The sequence below is a fragment of the Coregonus clupeaformis genome, chromosome 25 (genome assembly GCF_020615455.1).
Source record: "Coregonus clupeaformis isolate EN_2021a chromosome 25, ASM2061545v1, whole genome shotgun sequence".
NCBI lineage: Eukaryota > Metazoa > Chordata > Actinopteri > Salmoniformes > Salmonidae > Coregonus > Coregonus clupeaformis.
In genome coordinates this window covers 23,435,406-23,453,886 of record NC_059216.1, presented here as the reverse complement: position 1 = coordinate 23,453,886, position 18,481 = coordinate 23,435,406, and the positions used below count along the sequence as shown (strand labels likewise).

The 18,481-nt window shown below is 44.6% G+C and overlaps 1 protein-coding gene across 2 annotated transcripts in view; it reads right to left on the bottom strand.

Moving 5' to 3' along the window:
* Positions 1–10,320: 10,320 nt before the first annotated feature.
* LOC121539433 (phospholipid-transporting ATPase VD-like) overlaps positions 10,321–18,481 on the bottom strand; it is a 39,538-nt gene continuing 31,377 nt past the window's right edge. For both annotated transcript variants that reach the window (XM_045207450.1, XM_041847929.2), the window contains exons 17-21: positions 13,394–13,594; positions 13,184–13,264; positions 12,836–12,940; positions 10,823–11,010; positions 10,321–10,678 (exon numbers count right to left, since the gene is read on the bottom strand). In XM_045207450.1, coding sequence (XP_045063385.1) covers positions 10,429–10,678; positions 10,823–11,010; positions 12,836–12,940; positions 13,184–13,264; positions 13,394–13,594 — 825 coding nt within the window. In that variant the 3' untranslated portion in view covers positions 10,321–10,428. The remainder of the gene's footprint in view (positions 10,679–10,822; positions 11,011–12,835; positions 12,941–13,183; positions 13,265–13,393; positions 13,595–18,481) is intronic.

Sequence of the window (18,481 nt, the reverse complement as noted above, 5' to 3'; positions counted from 1 at the left end):
TCGTCCAGGGTAGGGGAGGGAATGGCCGGCAGGGGATGTAGCTCAGTTGGTGGAGCATGGCGTTTGCAACGCCAGGGTTGTGGGTTCGATAAAATAATGTATGTGCTAACTGTAAGTCGCTCTGGATAAGAGCGTCTGCTAAATGACTAAAATGTCAATGTAAATGTAAATGTAAATAAAGAGGTAGAGGAGGGGAGGAGATAGAGGGGTTGACTGAGGCCCCTTAACCCTTGCTTAGAAAACTAGGCAAGTTTGCTGTCATATAATAACCCTCATTATTGTACACAAAAGATAATGACATTAAACACCACTAAGTTTAAATTATTAACATCACAGAACATTTGATTTGCTATTGTATTTAAAGCAGTACACACATTTGGAATTAAGTTGATATAAAATTATGATTTTATTATAAACAAGTTCACAACTAATTTATAATCATTTCTCTGAAACTTTTCCAATTTCACTATAGGTCAACTCAGCTGCCTTTTCCATGTTGCGTAGGATTTGACATGCAGGATTTGACTGTAAAAAATTATTTAAAAAAATAAGAGTCTAATTTAAATCACATAAAATACTGAGGATTAATCTATCTAAAGAAGACCAAACCAGGTCAGACTTGCATGTGGTAGAGGCTGTTGCATAGAGGTCACTTCTCAGAAGCAGATATAAATGGCAATGTCCATCTTACATTTTAGCCATTTAGCAGACACTCTTATCCAGAGCGACTTACAGTTAAGTGAGTGCATACATTTTTAATACTGGCCCCCCATGGGAATCGAACCCACAACCCTGGTGTTGCAAGCGCCATGCTCTACCAACTGAGCTACAGGCAAGAGAACATTCGTAAAGCCTACTTCACATACAGGAGGGCCATATCTGAAGCCTATTAAGTTGCACATTTGGTTGTCTTGCTTTAGAAGCCCCAGGATCTCTATCATCTTCCCACATTACATTTTCATTTTCCAGCGTGTAAATGTACATTGCATTTTGGTCCTTGTCTTATAACTCAACGTGTGCTGCCACTTTGGCCAGGTCTCTCTTGAAAAGAGATTGTACCTAAACGAGAAAATAAAGGTTAAATAAATCAATACGTCCCATGTTTAAATGGACTTCAAGGCTCCTTTACCGAACATGCCTACAGCTAACAGCAGGTTGGTATGTAATAGTGGTGGGAAAGGTCAGTTCCATGCCAAATCCATGTAAACTCCTGTCAAAATAGATTTAAGTGTGATTCATAAATTTACATATTGTTATCACCTATCCAAGCCACAGAGATCAGTGGTTAGGAGGGGAAGTCCACTTTACAGCATTTGGATTTTGCCCTTCTATAGAGCCCCACAGTGGAGGTGTCATAATACCCATAAAACCTAGCGGTGAAACAGGGAAATGATTCCAATCGTTTTTCCACCATTCATTTTTCCCATAGGGAATTTTAGAAACACTTAAAATAAGGGCTGTGTTTTGTTTAAACTTATCCTGGCGTGACGTTTTGATAACCATGTAAATCTCTCTCCGACAAGGTGACTTTTATCATGGCATTTGTAGTTCTTTATGATAGCCACATTAGCAGCTAATTAGCATTTCTTTTGGGGGGGTAAATACAGGCAAATATATTGATAAAAGTCACTTTGTCCTAGAGAGATTTACACGGTTATCAAAACGTCACACCAGGGTAAGCCTACACGAAACACAGCCCTTATTTTAAGTGTTTCTAAAATCTCCTAAGTGAAGAATGAAGGGTGGAAAAATGATTAGAACCATTTCCTTGTTCGACCACTAGGTTTTATGGGTATTATGATGCTGGTACTCTATGTGACCTCCCCGTCTCCACGGTTCATATGCAATAATATGCGTTGTTCACAATTTCATTTTGGTGTGTTTGTTTAAGAAATACCAACAACAAATAGCTGCGCCTAAACACAAAAGGAGTCATAGCTTGATGCTAACTTTACAAAGAAGTGTACGCAGCTGTCATGTCTCCTCCCGTTGCTCCCCTCTGGCGCTCCGATTCACCGGTCTACTGAGCCACCGGTCTGAGCGCACCACCTCGGCACACAGGAATGGAAACCCAACACACCCGAATCACCTCCAGCACACCTGCACCTCATCATCTCATCACCACCACTATATAGCCCTGGACTGTTCGTTCATTGTTGTGTGTAATTGTTAGCGTCGTGTCGTTTACTCGCTCTTTGTTATTCTCTTTCTCATTGTTAAGTAAACCTTTACCTTGTTAATTCCTGCATCTGCGTCCTACCTCTTCGTATACTCAGTACTCGTCACAGAATTACACACCACTCACGAAAATGGATGCAGCATGAGGTTCCCAGTGCCTCAACCAGCACCAGCAGCAGCTTGCCCAGTTGAACACCACCATGCAGGAAGTGCTCCAGCGCTCCGGTTACACCTCAGGGAGCGGCGAGTGCACCCAATCCACCTATTCCCGTACTATCACCCACTTCTGATACCGGAGCGCTATGATGGTAAAACTACTAAATGTAGCGGCTTCCTACTACAGGTTTCACTTTATCTGGAGCGTCAGCCTGGGGCATATCCATCTGACCAAGCCAGGATGGCGCTGGTGATTTCGCTACTTAAAGGAAAGGCACTTCCCTTCTCCACCTTCCTCGCTCAGTTCAGGGCGGTGTTTGATCATCCCACGGAGGGAAAGGACAGGGGTGAGCATCTCCTCCAGCTACAACAGGGAGAGGGGCCCGCGTCCGAGTACGCTCTGAGCTTTCGCACGGTGGCGGCGTCTTCCGCACAGCTTTCAGGAGAGGCTTACGGGAGGACATCAAGACGGAACTCGCATGTCGGGACAATGAGATGGACCTTGATACCCTCATCGCCACGTCCATCCGTCTTGACGACATGTTGAGAGACAGACGGCGTTCCCAACACCTCCCAGAGCCTCGACGCTCACCCCATCTGAGCTATGGAAGCCGCCCTGCCTCCGAGTCCTCACCCATGGAGGTGGGCTGCACCCCCTATACCACCACGGACCACAGATCTCCTGGTGGCTCCCAATCTAGGCGGTATGACTCCCGTAGCCGCTCCGTGAGTGTTATGTCATCTATCACAAAACCATTGTTTTTAGTTCCCAAAACAGTGACTGGTTATTCCTTCTCTTCCATTTCAACTGCAATGACAGATTCTGGATCAGCGGGGAAACTTATAGATAGGGAGCTGGTCTCTGAATGGGGGTTGCCCACCGTGCCACTGCTTTCTCTGCTACACGTCACTCTCCCCATCACCATCACCATTCCCACACTACTGGAGCACCACGAGGAGCTGTCATTCCACATCGTCACGTAACCCCTTCACCAGATCGTCTTGGGATTGCCCTGGCTCAGACTACACAACCCCACCATCAATTGGATCACCAAGAGGATCACAGCCTGGTCCACCTCATGCCGGAAGACCTACCTGCTGGTGGTTTGTTGTTCCACGTCAGTAGAGAGTCCGGAGTCCGCCCTCCAGCCCAACATTTCACGTGAGTACGCAGATCTCGCCGATGTCTTCTCTTCATCAAAGGCTACGTGTCTCCCTCCTCACATGCCCTGGGACTGCGCCATTGACCCGCTGGAGGGACAACACCCCCCGAACAGTCAAATTTACCCCCTTTCCATGGCGGAGACTGAGGCCATGGAGAAGTATGTGGCGGAGACCCTGAAACAGGGGTTCATCAGACGCTCTACCTCTCCTGCCTCCGCCAGCTTCTTCTTCATGGCCAAAAAAGACGGAGGACTGAGGCCGTGCATTGACTACAGGGGGCTGAACGCAGTCACCACCAAGTACCGGTACCCCCTTCCTCTGGTTCCATCGGCCATCGAGCAGCTACGCGGGGCCCGGTACTTGACCAAGTCGGACCTGAGGAGTGCCTACAACCTGATCCGAATCCGGGAAGGAGACGAGTGGAAGACGGCATTCAGCACTACCTCAGGCCACTATGAATACTGCGTCATGCCCTACGGCCTCGCCAACGCACCCTCTGTGTTCCAGTCCTTCATCAATGACGTGTTCCGAGCCATGCTGAGTAGACAGGTGGTGGTGTACGTCGACGATATCCTGATCTACTCGGCTACGTTCGAGGAGCACATCAGGGACGTCCGAGCTGTCCTACTCTGCCTCCGGAAACACAGCCTGTTGGTGAAGGGGGACAAATGCGAATTCCACCAACAAGCCATCTCCTTCCTGGGATACCGGATCAGTCCTCAGGGGGTGTTCATGGAAGGAGTGAAGACGGACGCCGTCAGGTCATGGCCAGTTCCCACCACCATCAAGGGTCTACAGAGCTTCGCCAGTTTTCTACCGGCGTTTCATCAGGTCCCTCAGCTCCATAGCCGCCCCGCTCATCTCTCTCCTTAAGGGTGGGCCTCAGAAGCTGGCCTGGAACCCTGAGGCTGACGCTGCCTTCAAGAGGCTGAAGGAGAGGTTTACCACAGCGCCCATCCTAAAACACCCAGATCCATCTTGTCTGTTCATCCTAGAGGTGGACGCATTGGACGAGGGTGCGGTCCTCTCCCAGCGGCACGGCAAGCCAGAGAAAATATATCCCTATGCCTTTTTCTTTAAAAAGCTTACCCCCGCAGAGAGGAACTATGGAGTTGGAGACAGGGAGCTGTTGGCGGTGGTCCTCGCTCTGGAGGAATGGAGACACTGGCTGGAGGGCGCAGTCCATCCATTCTGGATTCTTACTGACCACCGGAATTTGGAGCACATACGGGCAGCGAAACGGATGAACCCTCGTCAAGCCAGGTGGGCCCAATTTCTCACTCGCTTCCAATTCATTCTGTCCTACCGCCCAGGATCCCAGAATGTGAAAGCCGACACTCTCCAGGATGCACCATACCGGAGAGAGGAAGGATCTGGGGGGTCCTATCCTGCCCCAGTCTCTCATCGTTGCACCTGTTGTTTGGGATGTGGATGAAGACATCCCCCTGGCGGCCCAGGAGGACCCAGCGCCTGCCAACGCCCCTCCGGGTCGCGTGTATGTACCCACCAGTGTCCGTGACCGCATGCTGATCTGGGCGCACACCACCCTTATGGCAGGGCACTCCGGTATTACGCGCACCCTGCATTCTCTAGCACAAAAATACTGTTGGCTTCTGATGTCTCTCGCTATGTAAACTCCTGTTCCGTATGTGCCCAAATGAAGACACCTCGGAATGCCCCGGCAGGCAAAGTTCCTCTACCAGTGCCTCAGCGACCTTGGTCACACCTGTCCATAGACTCTGTCACCCGACCTCCCACGTTCTGACGGCTTCACCACAGTCATGGTGGTCGTAGATCGGTTCTCAAAATCATGCAGTTTTTTGCCACTAACTGGTCTTCCCTTCTGCTCTCCAGGTCGCTGAGGTCCTGTTCCAACAGGTCTTCTGGCACTATGGACTTCCGGAGGACATCGTCTTGGACAGTGGCCACCAATTCACCTCCAGAGTGTGGAAAGCTTTCCTGGAGAAGATCGGGGCCACGGCCAGCCTCACTTCCGGGTATAGGCCTCAGTCAAATGGGCAGGTGGAGCGCATGAACCGGGAGCTGGGGATGTTTTTTCGTTGCCACTGTCAGGACCGGCAGGGTGAGTGGGCGAGGTTTCTTCCCTGGGCAGATTATGCCCAAAACTCCCTCGTTCACTCCTCCACGGGGCTCACTCCCTTCCAATGCAGACCTGTCCGGCCCTGGCCCCACCCAGCCAGACCGATGCGCCCGCTGTTGACGAGTGGTTCTTCAGGACCGGACAGGTCTGGGATGCCGCCCATGTCCGCCTCCAGAGGGCCATTAGTCGGCAGAAGGACCAAGCTGACCACCACCGCAGTGAGGTTCCCGTATTCCAGCTTGGTGATCGCGTCTGGCTGTCCACTCTAAACCTCCCTCTCCGCCTGCCCTGCAAGAAACTGAGCCCCGAGTTTGCGGGGCCGTTTAAGGTCCTCCAGCGGATTAATGAGGTGTCGTACCGGCTGCTCCTTCCCCCTCACTACCTACTTTTCATGTGTCTCTCCTCAGGCCGGTGGTTCCTGGTACTCTGGCGGACGCCATCCCCCGGGGTACGCCCCCTCCACCCCTGGACATTGACGGGAGTCCGGAGTATGCTGTGAGGGATCTGCTGGACTCCAGGTTCTGTGGGGGATGGCTCCGTTACCTGGTGGACTGGGAGGGGTATGGCCCTGAGGAGAGGAGCTGGGTTCCGGCTGGGTAATTCTGGACCCCAACCTACAGTTGAAGTCGCTCTGGATAAGAGCGTCTGCTAAATGATGTAAATGTAAAATGTAAATGTAAGTCGGAAGTTTACATACACCTTAGCCAAATACATTTAAACTCAGTTTTTCACAATTCCTGACATTTAATCCTAGTAAAATTCCCTCTCTTAGGTCAGTTAGGATCACCACTTTATTTTAAGAATGTGAAATGTCAGAATAATAGTAGAGAGAATTATTTATTTCAGCTTTTTTCTTTCATCACATTCCCAGTGGGTCAGAAGTTTACATACACTCAATTAGTATTTGGTAGCATTGCCTTCAAATTGTTTAACTTGGGTCAAACGTTTCAGGTAGCCTTCCACAATAAGTTGGGTGAATTTTGGCCCATTCCTCCTGACAGAGCTGGTGTAACTGAGTCAGGTTTGTAGGCCTCCTTGCTCGCACACGCTTTTTCAGTTCTGCCAACACATTTTCTATAGGATTGAGGTCAGGGCTTTGTGATGGCCACTCCAATACCTTGACTTTGTTGTCCTTAAGCCATTTTTCCACAACTTTGGAAGTATGCTTGGGGTCATTGTCCATTTGGAAGACCCATTTGCGACCAAGCTTTAACTTCCTGACTGATGTCTTGAGATGTTGCTTCAATATATCCACATCATTTTCCTTCCTCATGATGCCATCTATTTTGTGAAGTGCACCAGTCCCTCCTGCAGCAAAGCACCCCCACGGCATGATGCTGCCACTCCTGTGCTTCACGGTTTGGATGGTGTTCTTCTGCTTGCAAGCGACCCCCTTTTTCCTCCAAACATAACGATGGTCATTATGGCCAAACAGTTCTATTTTTGTTTCATCAGACCAGAAGACATTTCTCCAAAAATTACGATCTTTGTCCCCATGTGCAGTTGCAAACCGTAGTCTAGCTTTTTTATTACATTTACATTTTAGTCATTTAGCAGACGCTCTTATCCAGAGCGACTTACAGGAGCAATTAGGGTTAAGTGCCTTGCTTAAGGGCACATCGACAGATTTTTCACCTAGTCGGCTCGGGGATTAGAACCAGCGACCTTTCGGTTACTGGCACAACGCTCTTACACAACGCTCTTACCCACTAAGCTACCTGCCGCCCCTTTATGGCGGTTTTGGATGAGTGGCTTCTTCCTTGCTGAGCGGTCTTTCAGCTTATGTCAATATAGGACTCCTTTTACTGTGGATATAGATACAGTGATGGAAAAAAGTATTTGATCCCCTGCTGATTTTGTACGTTTGCCCACTGACAAAGAAATTATCAGTCTATAATTTTAATGGGAGGTTTATTTGAACAGTGAGAGACAGAATAACAACAACAAAAATCAGGAAAACGCATGTCAAAAATAAATTTATTTGCGTTTTAATGAGGGAAATAAGTATTTGACCCCCTCTCAATCAGAAAGATTTCTGGCTCCCAGGTGTCTTTTATACAGGTAACGAGCTGAGATTAGGAGCACACTCTTAAAGGGAGTGCTCCTAATCTCAGCTTGTTACCTGTATAAAAGACACCTGTCCACAGAAGCAATCAATCAATACGATTCCAAACTCTCCACCATGGCCAAGACCAAAGAGCTCTCCAAGGATGTCAGGGACAAGATTGTAGACCTACACAAGGCTGGAATGGGCTACAAGACCATCACCAAGCAGCTGGTGAGAAGGTGACAACAGTTGGTGCGATTATTTGCAAATGGAAGAAACACAAAAGACTGTCAATCTCCCTCGGCCTGGGGCTCCATGCAAGATCTCACCTCGTGGAGTTGCAATGATTATGAGAACGGTGAGGAATCAGCCCAGAACTACACGGGAGGATCTTGTCAATGATCTCAAGGCAGCTGGGACCATAGTCACCAAGAAAACAATTGGTAACACACTACGCCGTGAAGGACTGAAATCCTGCAGCGCCCGCAAGGTCCCCCTGCTCAAGAAAGCACATATACAGGGCCGTCTGAAGTTTGCCAATGAACATCTGAATGATTCAGAGGAGAACTGGGTGAAAGTGTTGTGGTCAGATGAGACCAAAATCGAGCTCTTTGGCATCAACTCAACTCGCCGTGTTTGGAGTAGGAGGAATGCTGCCTATGACCCCAAGAACACCATCCCCACCGTCAAACATGGAGGTGGAAACATTATGCTTTGGGGGTGTTTTTCTGCTAAGGGGACAGGACAACTTCACCGCATCAAAGGGACGATGGACGGGGCCATGTACCGTCAAATCTTGGGTGAGAACCTCCTTCCCTCAGCCAAGGCATTGAAAATGGGTCATGGATGGGTATTCCAGCATGACAATGACCCAAAACACACGGCCAAGGCTACAAAGGTTTGGCTCAAGAAGAAGCACATTAAGGTCCTGGAGTGGCCTAGCCAGTCTCCAAACCTTAATCCCATAGAGAATCTGTGGAGGGAGCTGAAGGTTCGAGTTGCCAAACGTCAGCCCGGAACCTTAATGACTTGGAGAAGATCTGCAAAGAGGAGTGGAACAGAATCCCTCCTGAGATGTGTGCAAACCTGGTGGCCAACTACAAGAAACGTCTGACCTCTGTGATTGCCAACAAGGGTTTTGCCACCAAGTACTAAGTCATGTTTTGCAGAGGGGTCAAATACTTATTTCCCTCATTAAAATGCAAATCAATTTATAACATTTTTGACATGCGTTTTTCTGGATTTTTTTGTTGTTATTCTGTCTCTCACTGTTCAAATAAACCTACCATTAAAATGATAGACTGATCATGTCTTTGTCAGTGGGCAAACATACAAAATCAGCAGGGGATCAAATACTTTTTTCCCTCACTGTAGATACTTTCCTTTGTTCTGGGATTGATTTGCACTTTTCACACGTCATCTCTAGGAGACAGAACGCATCTCCTTCCTGAGCGGTATGACGGCTGCATGGTCCCATGGTGTTTATACTTGCGTACTATTGTTTGTACAGATGAACATGGTACCTTCAGGCATTTGGAAATTGCTCCCAAGGATGAACCAGACTTGTGGAGGTCTACCATTTTTTTTCTGAGGTCTTGGCTGATTTCTTTTGATTTTCCTATGATGTCAACCAAAGAGGCACTGAGTTTGAAGGTAGGCCTTCGTATACTCAGTACTCGTCACAGCAGCTCAAGGATTGTAAACACATTCCAAACATTGCACACACTCCAGCATATCGTTTCATCGTTCTCAACAAAGCAGTGCAAAAATAACATTCAAATCTTCTTTCACATTACCTGTGATTGCGTAACATGATTCAGTAGAGGAATATAACCAGTTTAGTACAGTAGATGTTTCCATGGAACAAACAAAACAACAATAAAAAAATAAAAAATGTTTGTCAACCTTCTGATATCACGTAACATATAACGATTGTTTCACAGCTCCCATTCATAACTTGGTGACAGGATGAGGAGTTCAACAGTCGCTAAATCAACCTATCAGCAATCATCTGAGAGTAGCTAGCTACTAGGGACTAAGCCTATGATAGCTGCTAGCATTCTGTTCCCTACATGCTCAGTGCACTCTGAAGAGGGCCAGAGTGGACCACGCCTAGCGGAATGTTCGGGTGTAGTGCAATATGAAGGAGCCTCACACCTGATTGTGTCAAAGTACTAGCGTACCGCAGAGACACATTTATGAATGTCTGTGTCTTTACCCACGACGCATGTGTGTGGATTCAGTATGTCCACATCACCAATCTTTTCTCAAGTACCAGGCAAGGCTATACATCCATGACAACTCTAGGCACGTGTGAGAAACATATCCATCTCTTTCCCCTGGATAGACAGTATGGTGATCTTAACCATCATCATAATCATTGAGCAACCCATGCAAGGCAGCTAGTTTTGAAGGGTGTTAGGGTTGAACCCTGCAGCCTCCCCCTGTAGGGATCTGGCTCAGTTGGTAGAGTATGGCGTTTGCAACGCCAGGGTTGTGGGTTCGATTCCCACGGGGGGCCAGTATGAAAAAAATATATATAATGTATGCACTCACTAACTGTAAGTCGCTCTGGATAAGAGCATCTGCTAAATGACTAAAATGTAAATGTAAAATGTAGCTGGTGGCACCTTCATTGGGTAAGACGGAATTAATGGAATGGTATCAAACATGTTTTCCATGTGGTTGATCCCATTCCATTCACTCCATTCCAGCCATTATTATGAGCCGTCCTCCCCTCAGTAGCCTCCTGTGGTAGCAACCCCCTGTAGCCTCTGTGAGGTCAGGAGAGCAAAGAGCCAGTGGCAGCACTGCATTCCTTCAGCTCTGAAGGGAGTCTGAAGTCAGGGTCAGGGACCTTGATGTCTGAGTCTTCCACGTTGATGACGAGACTCCTGGTTTTACTCTGGGCCTGGGTCTGGTTCCAGCGCTGCATCCTTCTACAGTAGTCATCTGGATTGAGCTGGTCCATCAGAGCAGCCTTCAGTGTGTCAGAGGGGCAGATGCTGTTGCGCAGGGCATGGAACAGGAATCTGAAAGAGTGGCAGTAAGAAAGGGAAGGTAGAAAAGGTTAAAAAAATACTTTTAAATTAAAGATGGTTTTATGATGTGGGTCTCAAATCTAGCATCAATTCTCTCTGAAAAAGGTTGGCACCACTGTGTTTGTGAGTGTATACCTTGGTAGCAGTGCCAGCATGGTGGTGAGGGCACACACTCCGTAGAAGAGTGGTTGGGACATCTGTAGCTTGTCCACACCAAGGGGATTGGTGGGGGGGCTACACGTCACACACACCACACTGAAGACCAGGGTGAAAGAGAAGTAGAAGAGAGCACTACCCATCAGCAATAACGCATGTAGCCAGGTCTGTAACACAGGAACATAGCACAGATCAATATATATATATATATATATATATATATATATACATACACAGTGTGGGGGGGGAAAAGTATTTAGTCAGCCACCAATTGTGCAAGTTCTCCCACTTAAAAAGATGAGAGAGGCCTGTAATTTTCATCATAGGTACACGTCAACTATGACAGACAAAATTAGAAAAAAAATCCAGAAAATCACATTGTAGGATTTTTTATGAATTTATTTGCAAATTATGGTGGAAAATAAGTATTTGGTCAATAACAAAAGTTTCTCAATACTTTGTTATATACCCTTTGTTGTCGATGACACAGGTCAAACGTTTTCTGTAAGTCTTCACAAGGTTTTCACACACTGTTGCTGGTATTTTGGCCCATTCCTCCATGCAGATATCCTCTAGAGCATTGATGTTTTGGGGCTGTCGCTGGGCAACACAAACTTTCAACTCCCTCCAAAGATTTTCTATGGGGTTGAGATCTGGAGACTGGCTAGGCCACTCCAGGACCTTGAAATGCTTCTTACGAAGCCACACCTTCGTTGCCCGGACGGTGTGTTTGGGATCATTGTCATGCTGAAAGACCCAGCCACGTTTCATCTTCAATGCCCTTGCTGATGGAAGGAGGTTTTCACTCAAAATCTCACGATACATGGCCCCATTCATTCTTTCCTTTACACGGATCAGTCGTCCTGGTCCCTTTGCAGAAAAACAGTCCCAAAGCATGATGTTTCCACCCCCGTGCTTCACAGTAGGTATGGTGTTCTTTGGATGCAACTCAGCATTCTTTGTCCTCCAAACACGACGAGTTGAGTTTTTACCAAAAAGTTCTATTTTGGTTTCATCTGACCATATGATATTCTCCCAATCCTCTTCTGGATCATCCAAATGCACTCTAGCAAACTTCAGACGGGCCTGGACATGTACTGGCTTAAGCAGGGGGACACGTCTGGCACTGTTACTTTGGTCCCAGCTCTCTGCAGGTCATTCACTAGGTCCACCTGTGTGGTTCTGGTATTTTTGCTCACCGTTCTTGTGATCATTTTGACCCCACAGGGTGAGATCTTGCGTGGAGCCCCAGATCGAGGGAGATTATAAGTGGTCTTGTATGTCTTCCATTTCCTAATAATTGCTCCCACAGTTGATTTCTTCAAAACAATTACCTATTGCAGATTCAGTCTTCCCAGCCTGGTGCAGGTCTACAATTTTGTTTCTGGTGTCCTTTGACAGCTCTTTGGTCTTGGCCATAGTGGAGTTTGGAGTGTAACTGTTTGAGGTTGTGGACAGGTGTCTTTTATACTGATAACAAGTTCAAACAGGTGCCATTAATACAGGTAACGAGTGGAGGACAGAGGAGCCTCTTAAAGAAGAAGTTACAGGTCTGTGAGAGCCAGAAATCTTGCTTGTTTGTAGGTGACCAAATACTTATTTTCCACCATAATGTGCAAATAAATTCATTAAAAATCCTACAATGTGATTTTCTGGATTTTTTCTCTCTCAATTTGTCTGTCATAGTTGACGTGTACCTATGATGAAAATTACAGGCCTCTCTCATCTTTTTAAGTGGGAGAACTTGCACAATTGGTGGCTGACTAAATACTTTTTCCCCCCACTGTGTATATATATATATATATATATATATATATATAGAGAGAGAGAGAGAGAGAGAGAGAGAGAGAAAATAGTGTATATAACATGGAACAGGATCCCAGGTGCACTTATAGCTACATTCCTCACACTAGTGTAGTCCTCTAGTTGCCCCCTTCAAAATGCAGTATCATTATCAACCTATGGGTGGGTCAGGTCAGGTGTGAGTCTCACCAGTGTGCGGCTCTCGATGACCTGGTGCAGTAGGATGATGAGGAGGGACGAGGCATTGATGGGAGAACCAAAGGAGAGCATGTCTGCATCTGACCCTGCATATGCCTGACCAAAAATAAAGACCAAAACAAAGTTCATTATGAATGAGGAAATCCTTTGATGTCTTTATAGGCAGGGTATACCATGATGCCCTATTCAACCAAAACTACTCCCAGATTACAGAGAACAACACCACCTCACTGACCCATTCTCAGGGTATAGGATTACACAATGTAGACACAGAACACAAAACACAATAAATCAATGGGAATACAACTACTAGTGCAAATCTAGTGTACATCTACTCACAAAGTAAGGAACAAAGAAACAGACAAGGCTTTGGTAAATAGCGTCCAGCATCGTCAGCCAGAAGGTAGAAGCGAGGTAGGCCTGGAGAGATACATAAATATATATATATAAATTAGTGTGTGTGTTAGTGCTGGGCTAGAACAAAAATGTACCATAGGACCGGAGTTGGAAATCTTTGTCCTAATACTCCCAGATTCCACCTTCACACACCTTGGAATTCTGTCCAGATTTGTAGAGCTCCGGGAACTTAATGAGGGTGTCTGCAGACACGTCTTTGTCCAGAATCCCATAGAGAAGGGGAGGGGCGGAGGTGAAGAGGAGGTTGAAGAAGATGAGCACCCAGGAGTTGGTCATAACGCTCCCCGAGAAACCACAGAAGAACTGGTACCAGAACAGCAGGTTTACATACATCTACACACACATGAAGGGAGCGGGAGGGAGGAAGAGAAAATAAAGAGATAGTGAGTGTGTGTGTGTGTGGGTGAGTGAGAGATAGTGGCTTGCGAAAGTATTCACCCCCCTTGGCATTTTTCCTATTTTGTTGCCTTACAACCTGGAATTAAAATAGATTTTGGGGGGGGTTTGTATCATTTGATTTACACAACATGCCTACCACTTTGAAGATGCAAAATATTATTTCTTGTGAAACAAACAAGAAATAAGACCAAAAAAAAAAAACAGTGTGCATAACAATGAACCTCCGTCCCAGTCTCAAATCTCTGGATGACTGAAACAGGTTTCCCTCAAGAATTTCCCTGTATTTAGCGCCATCCATCATTCCTTCAATTCTGACCAGTTTCCCAGTCCCTGCCGATGAAAAACATCCCCACAGCATGATTCTGCCACCACCATGCTTCACTGTGGGGATGGTGTTCTCGGGGTGATGAGAGGTGTTGGGTTTGCGCCAGACATAGCGTTTTCCTTGATGGCCAAAAAGCTCAATTTTAGTCTCATCTGACCAGAGTACCTTCTTCCATATGTTTGGGGAGTCTCCCACATGCCTTTTGGTGAACACCAAACGTGTTTGCTTATTTTTTTCTTTAAGCAATGCCTTTTTTCTGTGTACGGCTTAAAGTGGTCCTATGGACAGATACTCCAATCTCCGCTGTGGAGCTTTACAGCTCCTTCAGGGTTATCTTTGGTCTCTTTTTTTTGGTTTGCTTCTATATGCCATATATTTCTAACTGTGCTCTTTCCCAAAAGCTCCCAACATACAACCTATATACTTATTATGGACACAGTATGCTTACATTATTAGTTATCTTGTTATTATTTGTTGTTAGTTGTTATTAGTCCCATCCTTCAACTCCATTCAACACCTCCCATCTATCTCTTAACACCATCCATATAGGATTTATATTTGCCATATATATTTAAACTGTACTGTGATGTTTTACAAAAGTTCTGAACCTTTCTATTCTCATTGTTTCTGCAGATTGTGAATTAAAAATAAACATTTTTGCTAAAAGTATTATTATATTATTGATCGATTGACTATGACTTTTCAGATCACCCAGTAATGCTATCTGCAAGGTTAGCTCCAGGTAAATATTGCAATCCTTTAGCCATTCCTGGATCTGTGTCCAAAAACAAGCTACAAATGGACAGAACCAAAACAAATGATCTAATGATTCTGTCTCTCCACAGCAAAATCTGCAGAGCTGGGAAGATTGTATCCCCCATATAAATAACATTATATTGGTAGCAAGAATTTTATATAATCATTTAAATTGAAAGATTCTAATTTTTGAATCCGGTGTCGTTTTGCGTGTCAGTTCATAAACACTATGCCATGGGATCGGTACCTCAAAAATCTCTTCCCAACTATTTTGCAATCTATATGGGACGGCTGTCAATCCCTTGGTCCTTAAATGAAACTGATATACTTTTTTATTTATCACAGTTTTCCTTAACCAATTATGTTCTTTATTGCAAGGCCGACAGACAAGTTCCTTACTTTCTCCCCCTTCCACTTTCCTCTTCCATTTTTGCAGTAAGGCTGCAATTATTTGGTTGTAATTTTGGGTAAGGCAGACATTTCCATATGTTTTTGTTAGCTGCATGTGCGACATAACTCCACCAGTCCTACCGATAATATCATTTACGAAGATTATACCTTTTTTAAACATTCTGCCAAAAAATTAAGTTTTTTTGTCAATTAGTATATTTGAATTTAACCACAATATTTGTTGCATTATTTGTTCTGTCGTTTCTGGAGGATTAAATTGAAATTGCAACCAACTTTCTACGGCTTGTTTTAGAAAAAGTGATATTTGGGAGATTATTTCCTTTTCAAATAACTGAAAATGAGTGGTTGTAATCTTAATAAAGGGAAAAAAGGCCATTCTTGAACATTGGGTGAGACAATCTTACTAATTTGCTTGAGAACCAGTTTGGATTTAAGTATAACTTTTGTATGACTGAAGCTTTTAGTGATAGGTCTAATGCTTTTATATTTTCCATAGTGTTCTATTGTTTCCAATACTTGCCTTATGTTATCTCCAATGTATCTTCCATGTAAAAAACCTGTCTGATTAGAATGAATAATATCCGACAATACCTTTTTAATTCTATGCGCTATACATTTTGCTAGAATTTTTGCATCACAACACTGAAGTGTAAGGGGTCTCCAATTTTTTTAATGGACTGGATCTTTATATTTTCCACTTGTATCCTGTTTCAGTAATAATGAGATCAGACCTTCTTCTTGAGTGTCAGATAATCTACCATTTACATAGGAGTGGTTAAAACATGCTAATAACGGTCCTCTTAGTATATCAAAAAAGGTTTGGTATACCTCGACTGGTATGCCATCCAACCCTGGAGTTTTCCCGGACTTTAAGTCTTTAATTGCATCTAGCAGTTCCTCCTCTGTAATTTCACCTTCACATATGGCTGTTAATTTTACATTATCAATAGAAAAAAATCTCTACAATTAGCTTCAGTTAGTGGAGATGGAGGCGACTGAAAATAAAACATATGCTTAAAGTACTTTGTTTCCTCCTTCAAAATATCATTTGGTGAATCATGGGTGACTCTGTCAATTGTAACCAGTTTCATTAAATTATTTTTGGTAGCATTCCTATGTTGAAGATTAAAAAAGAATGTTGTGCATTTTTCCCCATATTCCATCCAGTTTGCTTTATTTTTTATAATATTTTACACTTGATCTTTCTTGAATAAGTTTCTCAATTTATTTTTGTTTTTCTTCTAATTTATTCTGAGCCTCTATGTTACAGTTTTTATTGCCATCTATCTGTTCTGTTAGACTTTCTATTTCCTTTGTTAGTATAAACTCTTTTGACCTAAATTGCTTTTGTTTTTGAGATGAGTACTGAATTGCATGGCCTCTAAAGGCACATTTACAGTGGGGGAAAAAAGTATTTAGTCAGCCACAAATTGTGCAAGTTCTCCCACTTAAAAAGATGAGAGAGGCCTGTAATTTTCATCATAGGTACACGTCAACTATGACAGACAAAATTAGAAAAAAAATCCAGAAAATCACATTGTAGGATTTTTAATGAATTTATTTGCAAATTATGGTGGAAAATAAGTATTTGGTCAATAACAAAAAGTTTCTCAATACTTTGTTATATACCCTTTGTTGGCAATGACACAGGTCAAACGTTTTCTGTAAGTCTTCACAAGGTTTTCACACACTGTTGCTGGTATTTTGGCCCATTCCTCCATGCAGATATCCTCTAGAGCAGTGATGTTTTGGGGCTGTCGCTGGGCAACACAGACTTTCAACTCCCTCCAAAGATTTTCTATGGGGTTGAGATCTGGAGACTGGCTAGGCCACTCCAGGACCTTGAAATGCTTCTTACGAAGCCACACCTTCGTTGCCCGGGCGGTGTGTTTGGGATCATTGTCATGCTGAAAGACCCAGCCACGTTTCATCTTCAATGCCCTTGCTGATGGAAGGAGGTTTTCACTCAAAATCTCACGATACATGGCCCCATTAATTCTTTCCTTTACACGGATCAGTCGTCCTGGTCCCTTTGCAGAAAAACAGCCCCAAAGCATGATGTTTCCACCCCCATGCTTCACAGTAGGTATGGTGTTCTTTGGATGCAACTCAGCATTCTTTGTCCTCCAAACACGACGAGTTGAGTTTTTACCAAAAAGTTCTATTTTGGTTTCATCTGACCATATGACATTCTCCCAATCCTCTTCTGGATCATCCAAATGCACTCTAGCAAACTTCAGACGGGCCTGGACATGTACTGGCTTAAGCAGGGGGACACGTCTGGCACTGCAGGATTTGAGTCCCTGGCGGCGTAGTGTGTTACTGATGGTAGGCTTTGTTACTTTGGTCCCAGCTCTCTGCAGGTCATTCACTAGGTCCCCCCGTGTGGTTCTGGGAGTTTTGCTCACCGTTCTTGTGATCATTTTGACCCCACGGGGTGAAATCTTGCGTGGAGCCCCAGATCGAGGGAGATTATCAGTGGTCTTGTATGTCTTCCATTTCCTAATAATTGCTCCCACAGTTGATTTCTTCAAACCAAGCTGCTTACCTATTGCAGATCCAGTCTTCCCAGCCTGGTGCAGGTCTACAATTTTGTTTCTGGTGTCCTTTGACTGCTCTTTGGTCTTGGCCATAATGGAGTTTGGAGTGTGACTGTTTGAGGTTGTGGACAGGTGTCTTTTATACTGATAACAAGTTCAAACAGGTGCCATTAATACAGGTAACGAGTGGAGGATAGAGGAGCCTCTTAAAGAAGAAGTTACAGGTCTGTGAGAGCCAGAAATCTCGCTTGTTTGTAGGTGACCAAATACTTATTTTCCACCATAATTTGCAAATAAATTCATAAAAAGTCCTACAATGTGATTTTCTGGAATTTTTTTCTCTCAATTTGTCTGTCATAGTTGACGTGTACCTATGATGAAAATTACAGGCCTCTCTCATCTTTTTAAATGGGAGAACTTGCACAATTGGTGGCTGACTAAATACTTTTTTCCCCCACTGTAAAGGTGTCCCATACAATAAGGGGATTTTCTGTACCTATGTTATGTCGGAAAAAGTCAGTTATAAATTCCTTTGTCCTAATTAAAAATAAATGATCATCCAATAGGCTTTGATTAAATTTCCAATATCCTCGCCCACGTGGAAATTCAGTAAGAGTAATGTATATGCCAATTATATGATGGTCCGACCGCATTCTGTCCCCTATCAACACTTTTTAAACATTTGGTGCCAACGAGAATGAGATAAGAAAGAAGTCAAGACGACTAGCTTAATTGAGTCTCCGCCATGTATATCTCACTAGATCAGGATATTTAAGCCTCCATATATCT